The sequence below is a fragment of the Euleptes europaea genome, chromosome 3 (assembly GCF_029931775.1).
Source record: "Euleptes europaea isolate rEulEur1 chromosome 3, rEulEur1.hap1, whole genome shotgun sequence".
In the NCBI taxonomy this organism is placed as follows: Eukaryota; Metazoa; Chordata; class Lepidosauria; order Squamata; family Sphaerodactylidae; genus Euleptes; species Euleptes europaea.
Window position 1 is genome coordinate 62951581 of NC_079314.1, and position 12142 is coordinate 62963722.

General features: G+C 42.3%; 1 protein-coding gene across 2 annotated transcripts in view; it reads left to right on the forward strand.

The window, feature by feature from the left end:
• DOCK4 (dedicator of cytokinesis 4) overlaps nucleotides 1-12142 on the forward strand; it is a 296938-nt gene that overhangs the window by 180249 nt on the left and 104547 nt on the right. For both annotated transcript variants that reach the window (XM_056846241.1, XM_056846242.1), the window contains exons 14-16: nucleotides 5517-5641; nucleotides 8246-8408; nucleotides 10387-10493. In XM_056846241.1, coding sequence (XP_056702219.1) covers nucleotides 5517-5641; nucleotides 8246-8408; nucleotides 10387-10493 — 395 coding nt within the window. The remainder of the gene's footprint in view (nucleotides 1-5516; nucleotides 5642-8245; nucleotides 8409-10386; nucleotides 10494-12142) is intronic.

Consider the following 12142-nt stretch of genomic DNA (forward strand, 5'->3'; position numbering starts at 1 on the left):
CTTATTCTAAGTGTAAAGCCATGCAGATGACACAGTATCTTCTCTATAGTGTCAATAACAAAGGTCTCCTTGAAGTTCAGCACTTTTCACTGGCAGTCAAGACTCAATATGTAAATAAAACTTTCCGAAGTTGTCGAACAATATAAAGGTGCTCTTTCTGCTCCCTCAAAGAAGTTACAAGAATTGATCACAAGGCATGAAGCAGTAAATCTGGTTCAGACATTTTGATTTTGCAAAATATTAATGTTAGCTACTTTTGAATGTTCTTTCTGTTATTGCCAGCTTCCCCCAGTTTTATTTTGGCGTGGTCTGTAATTTGAGATAATGATATCAAGCACACTGGAAAATGATGTAGCCGATGCTAATGAGTAACAGCTTTCCCTGAACTCCAGGCATTCCCATTAGATGTATGCCTTTCTTTGCTAGCTATGCATGATACGGCAGCCCTCTGCTGTGCATTGTCACATTTTGCTCTGATTGCTATAAATAATTTTTCCTTTCTTTGACTTCCCATTGTGAAACAAAGTGGATGCGCTATGCCACTATGAAAATGCACATTACAGTCAAGCCATGTGTGGCCAGCCACAGCAGACTTCTGCTGCTATAAGGGGGCTGTGTTGCTTTGGTTGAAAGATTCCCCCCTCTTAAATATAGATTTCAGTTTTGCGTTTCATCAGCTTGATAATTGGCTGCATGCTATTGTTTGGGTAACCACTCGACTTTTGTCACATCCTCAAGTGTGGCAAATGAGATTTTTATTGAATGGTGATCATCGTACCTCTGTAATGACAAATTTCATGAGGCTGACCACAGCTAGTGTAGAAAATGAAAAGCAAAAGAATGCCTTTTTTATCTACATCCCCTCCAGTGCCTTAATCTATAAATAACACAGAGTTTGACTGGAGTCTAGCTTCTAGTGTTTGGAAAATGCAGCCTTAAATGTGAGAGATGGCTGATAATGCTGTTCCTGATAACTGTACCACTATCCAGCTCTGTGGGTTTCACAGTCTACCTCCACTCATTTCCTGTGGGATGCTTTCCCAAGAACGAACAGCATTTAGAATCCTGTGGTTGATGTGGTTCCAAAGAGTATGACAGGTTTCCAGTCAGAACTTTCATAAAAAAAAAAATCACATCTGTGTAATTCATCTAAGAAATTAAGGCTAGCACATGTCATTCTAGGCTTTATCATCCCAACAACTCTGTGAGTCCTAAGCTGAAATAGCTTGAATGGCCAAGGTTATCCAATAGGTTTCATTGTTCATTTGAACCCAGATCTGCCCAGTGTGACACTCTCTAAACCAGTCTGCAACACTGGCTCTTTAACATGTAGCAATTCCTTCCCTTAAAATGCTGTTTCTTGGTCTGGTTCTTTTTCTTCTCTCTAAGCATCCCAGATGAGGTACAGCTCTTTATCCAGTAGATGACCTCTCTCCAGTGTAAGCCGCAGGAAGCACACATACAAAAATTATCTTCTTATATCAGTGCAGCACATATGCTGTGTTTCTGCTTAGGAATCTGAGCAATTAGTCAACACGCTTCAGTTCAGATGCTGGATATGAGCACCATCTACAGGGAAGCATTTTTATCAAACTTTGCTAGGGGGAAATACTGTACACAATTTAAATTTTATTCCGTTTAAGTCTTTGTGTCATTTTTCTTTCTAGTAATTTATTAAATCCTAAACCATAAGAGCAAAAAGAACATATGTTGTCAGGTCTGTCCAACTGAGTTGCAGCTATTGTTTTTTAAAATAGACCTGTGATTTTCAAATTGTTTTGAAGCTTGAAGATTTTGAAGATCTAACAGTATGCTAATAAGAGTCATGAAGTTAATTAGCTGTCACTTTATATATTTAGAGTACATTTCTTATATGAGTTCCTTTGCTTAGATTTGTGTTCATGCAACTGAAAAAAAATGTGAGATGTTTTCTTCCATAAATAATCCCCTTTTCAGTGTGTCTTATTAAAGAAAATAATGTTTTATGCTTTTTCAGTTCTCCGACTGATTGGAATTTCCACAGGCAGCCCTTTTACAAGATCTGTTTTCTTGTGAGGACAAACTAGCAGATACATAATAGTAGTTTGGTAATATATATCCCTCTTTTCTCCCCAGCGGGGCCTCGAAAAGCAGCTTACAATACAGAACAAAGTACAATAGAAGCATCAGGAGAAAGCTTCTGAGTGAAGAACAGGCCTTCCTCTCTTTCTCTGTCTCTCAGATCTTCCATTCAGCTTTAGGCTATGAGCCCTTCAGCTTGTGCCTCTGGGCACGCCCAGGCCATAAGTACCTCTGAGTCTTATTCAGCTGTTGCTAGCCAGCTAGCAGGATTGTACCTCCCATCTGTTTATTTACAAGTATGAAAGCTAGTGATGAGGGGGAATGCAACAGCCCAGTCAGCCTAAAATGTATCATAAGTTCCCCAAAGCAAAAGCATGGATATGCAGCCCTCCCAAGATGTCTACTAGCCAGGTGCAATGCTTCTTCTTTTTTCTACTTCACTAGCCATAGTGAAAAGTACCATATTTTTTTCTCTTGTGGCACACACAGTAGTGGCAAAGACCCACTAGCCTTTCAAGCCATCGTGCAAGCCATCAAGCTACACAAAACCCTACAGTTCTTTACCGAATGTAATACAGTATTGTTTCAGCAACAATAATATTCTTTAGCCTTTACAGTCAATGGCTTTATGCTGATTTGAAAGTCTATAAAGTTGAATTGCATACCCATCCCCTTTTAACAGGGGCTTTTGTCCAATTTTTTAAAATTGTGTTAGGAATTGAAAATATGTTCAAAGAAATGTAGTTAACTAAACCAGGCTCTGACCTGGATAGCCCAGGCTAGCCTGATCTTGTCAGATGTCAGAAGCTAAACAGGGTCAACCCTGGCTAGTACTTGGATGGGAGACCTCCAAGGAATACCAAGGTTGTGACGCAGAGGCAGGCAATGGCAAACCACCTCTGAATGTTTCTTGCCTTGAAAACCCCACCGGGGTCGCCATAAGTCAGATATGACTTGACAGAAAGAACAAAACAAAAACCCAAGCCTGAAAGGTAGCAATCTATGGAAGCTAGAATAATAGAATCATAGAGTTGGAAGGGACCACCAGGGTCATCTAGTCCAACCCCTGCACAATGCAGGAACCTCACAACCACCTCCCCCACACCCCCCCAGTGACCCCTATTCCATGCCCAGAAGATGGCCAAGATGCCCTCCCTCTCATGAACTGCCCAAGTTCACAGAATCAGCATCGCTGACAGATGGCCATCTAGCCTCGGCTTAAAAACCTGCAGGGAAGGAGCACTTACCACCTCCCGAGGAAGTCTGTTCCACTGAGGAACCACTCTAACTGTTAGAAAATTCTTCCTAATGTCTAGATGGAAACTCTTTGAACCCAGATTTGGTGGTTGTTTTATACCAGTTATTACTTACTTGGAAAAAGGTCCTTTGTCCGCTTAGTTGCAAGTTGTTGCATACAAAGCTTTGTCACGGGTTGTTAAAGGGTAATAAAACGACTGTTCTTGACCTCCAGTGTGCCTGGGTTCTGTGAGAAACTCTGTGGTCCTTTCTCACAAGCTTCAAACCGGAGTGCATTTTATCTGTTCAATCTGTTAATTCAGTTGTCAGTTATTTTAATGAGAGAACCAAAGTGAGGAATGGATTTATTAGAGTTTCAAAGGGAAAGTGAATCAGGTGCAAGTGAGTGTCAAAATCAATTGTGTTTTCAAGTTTAACAAAAATAAATGAAACTGCTGAGGAGACTTGCACATCGAGTAGAGAGAGTCTTGTGTCTGAAAATGTATTCAACATGATTAATCAGCCTTGATCTTTCTGTGATGAAATATGTATTGTGTTAACCCGTTAAAAACCCTTCTCTGGAAGTCCGTTTTATTCAATTAAGTTAGTAGTTCTATTTTATCTGAAGAATCTCTTTTTTCAGGGCTTGTTGACTTTTTTTAAAAAACAGGGCAGCTGCTAACATTTTATTTAGGTGAAAAGAAATAATTGGATAGTGGTCAAAAGATGTCCAATTATCTAAGTTTTCCATCTCTTTTTGAAAGACTGAGAGTGTGTGACCAATTTCCTTATAGGAAAAAAGTGCTTGTAGGCCATTTTATATTATAAATATACCCATGTGTATTTCACATGCTTGAAGCCACAGTTGCCCTAAGGAATACCATTTCTGTTAGAAAATTTTTGAGTTGGACCCTGTGAACTCATTCTACTGATGACAGTTTTATTCCTCGTGTGCAAGGAGCTTTCTGTTGATGCAAGAAGCTTATTGGTGGATCCAGTCCCTCAAGTTTGAGCTACTAATTTAACGTTACTGCTGTAAATTGCTGTAAATTCTTTTTTCAAGAAAAAAAACAGTTGCAGCCCATTCCTGAGCTTTGCGGCGCCTGGGGACAGTGTGGCTGGGGTAGCACCTCCAAAGAGGTTTGGAGGCTGCTGCAAGCAGGAAAATGGGCTTTTTTACATTTAAAAGTAAAAATGGGGGGGGAGCCCCATTGACTAAAAAAACCCAGCGCAGCACTGCTGAGGCAGAGGGTGGCGTTTCCAGGCTGGAAGGGGTTAGGAAGCTACCTACTGGCAGCTGCGCCCCCTAGAATGCCCCGGGAATGCCCTCTGGGAGGACGGCATGAGCACTTGCGCCATCGGGATGCCGTCAGAAGGCAAAACCGGTATCCCAGGGCTGCCGCCGCAGTCCAAAAACACCAGCGTGTGTCGCCCAACACCAGCGTCTGTGCCAGTCTTGCCTGCGCAAGTGGCATGAGCGCCAACGTGGCCACTTGTGTACCTCCTGAGCTCTTTTGGCCTCAGAGCTCAAGAACGCACTCGTACTCAACAAATAATTAAATTGCAGAATTCACTGCCAGTGCTTGGCCATGACCATGGATGGATTATACAGATTCAAAAGGGATTATACAGATTCATGAAGAACAGGTCCATTAATGGCTGTTTACCTTAGTGATATGAAACAGTGACTGGTATGAAAACAGCAAAATGTGAGCTTCAAGTATTCTACCATAGTAACTCTCTGAAAATAAAGTTTGACTTCCTTGCTTTAATATTGTACAGATTTGTAATCATCATAATTTTATTTCAGTGACACTGTAGTAAAAGCAGATCATCAGTCTTTGGATAGTTAGAGGTATAAACATAGAAGTATAGATCTGTGCCCTTATAATTCTTTGGGTTTAGATACATGTAATAGGTTTAACTAACTGTACACAAGCAATGAATTCTGTAGGGGTAAGGGAAGCCTACAGAACCTAGAGGCGAAATCTGTAATGGGAGTTCCTAAAGGGTATTTACTGACAATCCGATTATTACAAGTGAAGTTTGTCAGTCACATTACTCTTACATAATTTCATTCTGAAAATAGTGAAAGCAGATTGATTGCTGGGTAAGTTGCATTTGAATATACTGCTCACCAAAATATCTTTTTATTTTTTAAAAAACCCATAGCCACGTTGTTTCAAATGGGGTCAGTTTCCAATTTTCTTTTCTTGTAGGTGAAATGAGGAATGATTTATATATCACAATAGAACGAGGAGAGTTTGAGAAAGGAGGGAAAAGTGTGGCCAGAAATATGGAAGTGACAATGTTCATTGTGGATGGCACTGGCCAAATTTTAAAGGTAAGTCTCATGCAACTTTTGCTCTGACCTTTCCTATGGTATATTTTATTACAGATGGTAACTTCCCATGGATTGGGACTGCCTAGAGGTTCTAGCCCAATCACTACATGCACTCTAGTTATAACATGGAGAGAATCCCATATATTAGTGATGTGTGGTGTAATAACAAAACAAACAAACACAAATTCTGAGGGTCAAAAGTAGGTAGATGTTGGAAACTCCGTAACTGGATCTCTGCTTTCTTTTACTGTGTTGTTTTACTGCTGCAAAACAACCACATGCACACCATTTGTCTCAGGGGCAGTCTGTGAACAAAAGGGGCTTGAGTTCCCTAGCATCATTTCCCAACCTCAAACAACACCCCTCATAATAGCTGTTATGTTTGCCATTGGTTTGCTCCCAACAGGGCCTGTTACATTCTCCGGGGTAACTATTTGTGGGCAGGAGAAAGTCAGGGAGGTCAAGTTCCCCTTCTGGCCCTGTGGCCCTGATCCCAGTGGGAAGGTTGCTTCAGCAATTTCGGATTTTCTACAAATCATGGATCCATCCAATCACAGATGCATGTTGACCTCAGGCATATAAAAGCACATTTTCTACTTTGATCAAGATGCTTGTCATCTACCAAGATGCATAAAGACCACCAATTCGATGCAGTCTGGCCTGCCAGATGCTTCACAACACCTTGGTTTTTGCAGTCCCAGGCAGGGAGCAAAAACGGGAAGTTTATTGACCCTGTGGTAAATCTGTTATATGTGTGTAGTGGCCTACAGTAGGACTAGTAGCTTAGATTAATAGACAGCTTTAAGTTTAAATGTGGTGGAACCAGAATTGGGCATACTTGAAAGTTATAATTCCTAGAGTTGAACTATGTCATGAATCTTCCTTAGAGATGCTTTCCAATGTCTGCTAGCACCATAACAAGTCTAGTTTTAAGTTGATGTAAGTAAACTGGTGATACGACATGCTGCTTCCCATGTTAAGTGGTTTATCAAAGTATGGCAGCTAGGCTTTGTATCTTTGCAGATTGATCCAGTGTAAATGAATTTTGTGTTTCCTGGTCTGATCTGATACAGAAACTTTATGTCAGCTTAAAGATGTGCAGGACCTAAACTTATAGTTCAGTCCTATGCAGGGTTACTCTAGCCTAAACTTATTGATTTCAGAGGCTTAGATAGAGTATCTTCATAGGTTTAGACCAGGGGTCGGCAAACTCAGTTGTCAAAAGAGCCAAATATCAACAGTACAACGATTGAGATTTCTTTTGAGAGCCAAATTTCTTAAACTTAAACTATATAGGTAGGTACACTGTTTATTAACTTAATAAACTTTAATTAAAGTTTTAAGTCTTAATTAAACTATAGGTACACGGAATAAAACTTGATATCATACTTAATAGTGATCTTATTTATTGATAAAAATTAAATTGTAAGTCCCAGCCATTTCCCCCTCCCTGACTGGAGTCCTCGTTTGGAGGCCTGGTCTACCACCATAAAAGCCTATTGGTAGACCTGGCCTCCAGCTGAGTCCCGTTGGGAGGCCAGGTCTACCCACTGGCTTTCTTGGCAGTAGACCTGGCCTCCGGAGGCCCATAGAAGCCAATTGGTAGACCTGGCCTCTGAAGGGGGACTTTTTTCCCTCCTCGGAGTCCAGGTCTACCGCCAAGAAAGCCAGTGGGTAGACATGACCTCCCAATGGGACTCAGCCGGAGGCCAGGTCTACCAAAGGAAGCCCGCCCCACCCAACAGCTGATAGGCGGGGGGGCAGGAACTGCCGAGCCGCCCACCCAGCAATCGCACGACTAGAGGGGAGGGGAGGCTTTAGCCTCCCAACCATTGAGGGCAAGGGAAAGGGGGACCCGGCCATTCTCCATGGCGGGGGGGGGCGGGGAGAGACAGCGCGCCCTCTCGCCTGCTCTGTCGCGCTCTCTCTCAGGCGCGCCGGCTCCACAGCCAGCTGCCGGCGAGAGCAGGGGCTCTGAACCAAGTTCGGAGAGCCGCACTCAACAGGCCAAAGAGCTGCATGCGGCTCGGGAGACGCAGTTTGCAGACCCCTTGTTTAGACTATTAAATCTTTGATGTTTTCTTTCATGTCCATGTAGGAGAGTCTAAGTCAATAAGAGTGCAAAATAATTTCATCCTATAATAAGGCAGAACAAAGATAGACTACTGGGTTGGTAGTCCTTTCTTGACCTTGGCCCAGGGAAAGGAAAGGTGCTAGAAAAGGCCTCAAATAATTCTGAACCTGGGACATGAGGAAATTCAAGAGGGAATTAAGCTTGAGGTCCACCATCCAGGTTTGATGGCCAAAGGAGAGAACTACATAGAGAGCAACTGCAATAGAAGCATCTGAACCTCAGCAACTCATAGTGGGTCTGACTTATATAAATGATTCCATTTCATGGTCGCTCATGAGCTGATCAGTTCCTACTGCTCCTTGTGGTGGCTGTCTTCACCTTTGGTTCTGCTTTGGCCAACTACTGACAATGCAGTGAGCATAAGGGTGTCATGGAAGAATTGACATGTCCCCTAGCTTCTGTTGTCATAATATATGTTATGGTTCCAGAATAATACGTGTTAACCTACTCGCTTTTTAAAAAAAAATTAGGATTTCATCTCCTTTGGCTCTGGAGAGCCACTAGCTACTGAATTCCACTCCTTTGTGCTGTACCATAACAACAGTCCTCGATGGGCTGAGCTGCTGAAACTTCCTATTCCTGTGGATAAATTCAGGGGAGCACATCTTCGCTTTGAATTCCGACACTGTTCCAGTAAGACCTGTTTTTATCAATTGTAATGCTTTGTTGGTTGTGTTGAGCAATCTCATGGAGGCTTTTTCAAATGTCTCTCATGCATGCTGGGTTATAACAGAGCTTCTAATACAGTGGAGCTCACTCCAGAGCTCATGGAGAGCTACATTCACAATTAACATCAACCAAAAAAAGCAGCATTACTTCCACACCTGGCAAGAGGCCTACAGTAGGAAATCTCATGGCTTACCTGTTCATCTGGCAGCTATTTCAAGATGGGGACCATCTGTGACCCACAAGCTTCACTAGGCAAGGTCCTTTCCCACTTTTCTGAAATATGGGGCAGGTGCTATATTGGGAAACGATACTTAGAAGAGCCAGAGGGGGTGGTTCAAAGAGCCATACATGGCTTCTGAGCCACTGGATGAATATCACTGTTCTAATACTTTCAGTCTATATGGGGTGTGCGTGTGTATAGTTGTTCTTTTGTCATTCAAGAAAGGGAATGAAATTGAAAGGGACCCTGAAGAATGAGATGATGGGGAATCAGTGGAAATTACTAGTTTTGTCTGGATCCAACCCATTGTATGCAAAAAGCAAACAAACACCTTGGTGTTCCCAAAAATTTCCTTGGAACACAGTGGCAAGTTTGGAAAAGTTCAGAGTTAATTAGGGTGATCAGCTTGAATGGTGGAATTCTAAGATAGCAGGTGTTGGGAAAGACCCTTCTCTGCCAGAGGCCCTGGTAGAGTCACCAAATTTGCAGCGTAGCTGCAAGGGATTCTCCTTGCATGAACCCCAAAGTTTGGTAAAGTTTGGGACAGGAGGTCCAATTTTATGGGGTCCTAAGAAGTCGCCCCCTTCTCCATAGAAAAGCATGGTAAAGTTTACCATGCTTTTCTGTGGAGGAGGGGGGCGACCCCATCGGGAGCCCATAAAATTGGATCCCCTGTCCCAAACTTTACTAAACTTTGGAGTGCATGCAAGGAGAGTCCGTTACTGTTATCCTGCCCTGAAAATTTGGTGACTCCACCTTGAAAAATACCCCCCTAGAGCTCCTCAAAAAACAAAAGCCATATATACTATAATGGACCCAATTTTTTTGGGGAAACCCAGAAATAAAGCCGAAATACCCATTTACCAGTATGGGTATGTGACTTATTCTGGGTTTACCACATGCAAAAATCGAGTCCAATAAACCCGAACCTGAAATTTACAATTTTTGTTTTCACACCCCTAGGCAGTACATAAGCAACAGTGCCTAAAAATGGCTGCTTCCCTGGTTAGTAAGCCCTGTCCTGGCCATGAGTAGGACTGCTGGCCCAGTGCTGGCAGCAGGAGACAAGAGGTTGGCGATCTGAAGAAATGGTGTTTCTGCAACGTCCACTTCCAGATGTGTGACCAGAAGTGATGGCTCTGCATTATGTGATGCTGTAGGATTTCCTCAAAACTTTACAGTAAAAAAACAGAGATCAGGGAAATTCATAGAGTGTCACATGACACGATGATATCACTTCTGGGGTTGCATGATGCCATTCCCTCCCCTTCTTCCCCTCTGCTTCATTGAACACCAGCAGGGAATGGGGAGTGCCACCAGGCATCTGGCAACCCTAACCATAAGAGACAATTTTGTTGTATAGATCTATTAACTGTTAACAGAGGCTGAACAGTTGTGCTTGATGTCCCTGACAGTTACTGTGATGATTTCAACTTTCATTGAAATCATTGGGACTCGTCAGTCATGACGAATTCATGTTCCTTTGCTTTTCATGGGATTCTGTAGTAGCTAATTTTTGCCTGATTGTAATCTGTAAATAGTTCTTTGTATGCTATGCTTCAAATTAAGGATCCTTTTCCAGAAGAAAGCCATACTTGGCTTCTGAGACATGTGATTTAGACGCAAATGGGTGACATGTATCTGTCACTTTCATTGAACTTGTGCATTGCAATTCCCACAGCCTGGACTGTGGTCAATTTTTAATTTATATGTATGTTTCAGCAAAAGAAAAGGGGGAGAAGAAGTTGTTTGGTTTTTCTTTCGTCCCTCTGATGCAGGAAAATGGAAGGACGCTGCCAGATGGCACTCATGAGCTCATTGTGCACAAGGTAATTTCAAGTGTTAAAAAGAGAGAGAGAGATGATGTAGTTAGAAACATACTTGAAATGCCCAGGACTGTCTTAGATTTAAGCAGATTGAAATGGCTGCCAAAAGAATGCTGTGTTTGTCACGGTATAAAAGGCCCTTTCATTATATCCTTTGAGATTTGTGGTGTTGGTTTACAGCTACAGTTAAATCTTGTTGTATGTTTCAGTGCAATGCTTTTTTGTGAGTAATTGTCCCATTGAATGGGTGCTGTTTTCTTAATGGGCTTCATCTAGGTAACTCGCTAGGATGGTAGCTAATTCCACATTTCTAAGAACTCTGTCTGCCTGTCTTTCTCATATTGACTCACTTTATCACAAAGAAAGATAAAATGAGTTGGATCCATCCAGTTGTTGTTGTTGTTGTTGTTGTTGTTGTTGTTTGCTTAATCTCACCTGATACCCCTCCTTTCTACAACCCTGTTTCCCATGACTTCTGTCCCAGCATAACCTTTCTTGGTGGTCAGAGGGAACCCCATCTGCCATTTTTCACCAGTGGAAAAGCCAGTTGAATCCAGTTTAATTTTCTCCATTTGGCTCCTATCATTGTTCAGATACGCCTCATGCCAGCCTGTGTGTCCCTCTCTCCCACTGGATCACACACATAGTCACACTTATTTGGGGACCTGTGTATATATTTCTGCACATGGAGAGATTTCTTTGTTGCTGAGTGTCACCAGGGGCTGTACTTCATTAGGTAGAAGCCAACTTTGTGGAGTCCCAGAAAATTAGTCTACACTGACTGATGGCAGAAAATTAACATATAAGTCAGGGTACACTTCTCTCCTCTCTCTGCCCACCAGCACAAATCTTCACCTTCCAACTAATTCAGTGCTGCTCAGGTACTATGATAGGTGGCAGGGTTTTGGCCTGCCATCTCAGTACCTTACAGTAGGCCTGCAATGTTCCCTGTCCATCTGTGGCTCTGCTGGGTTCTCTGAGACTCTCCTGTCAAATGTAGCAGTTGTTGTCACCTTTGAGAAGACTGCTCTTGTTTGCTCACTGTGCAGGACAGCACGGTGGTGGTGGGGAGGATGTCCTATCTGCCAGGAAAAGGGTTAGCAACCTGCTGGGCCCTGGGCTCAGTCACAGTGCCCACTTGTGGTACCTCTCTTGCATACTTTCTCCTTGACCAAATTGCTGTTGCTGCCTAGCAACTACCAATGTATTTTCACTATTTGATCCCTCCTCATGTCCCAAATATGACTCATACCAACCTGGCATGCTTAGGACTGCTGGCAGTAAATCTGTGCAATAGGCCAAGGTGTGTGTGTGTGCGGAAATCAAAATATCCTCAAAATAAATTATGGCTTAGTATATCTTACATACTTTCTATATGGGCAGTATACACATAGATAGAGTAAAATGTGACATAAAAGCCTAAAGGAGCTATACAAATCACATGTTGTATTAGTATAGATTAGTAAAGTTCTCAGAACAATTGTTTGAACTCTTCCTTTTCTTTTCAAATAGACTGGTGGCTTGGATCTAGCAGGTATCAGTTACATTCTAGTTTCCGATCTTAATGCTTTATGCCTTCCATCTTAAAGGCAGGCTGTTTGCTCTGAGTAATCCTTCAAACTGTATTACTGAACATGTTTAAAAGGTATTTG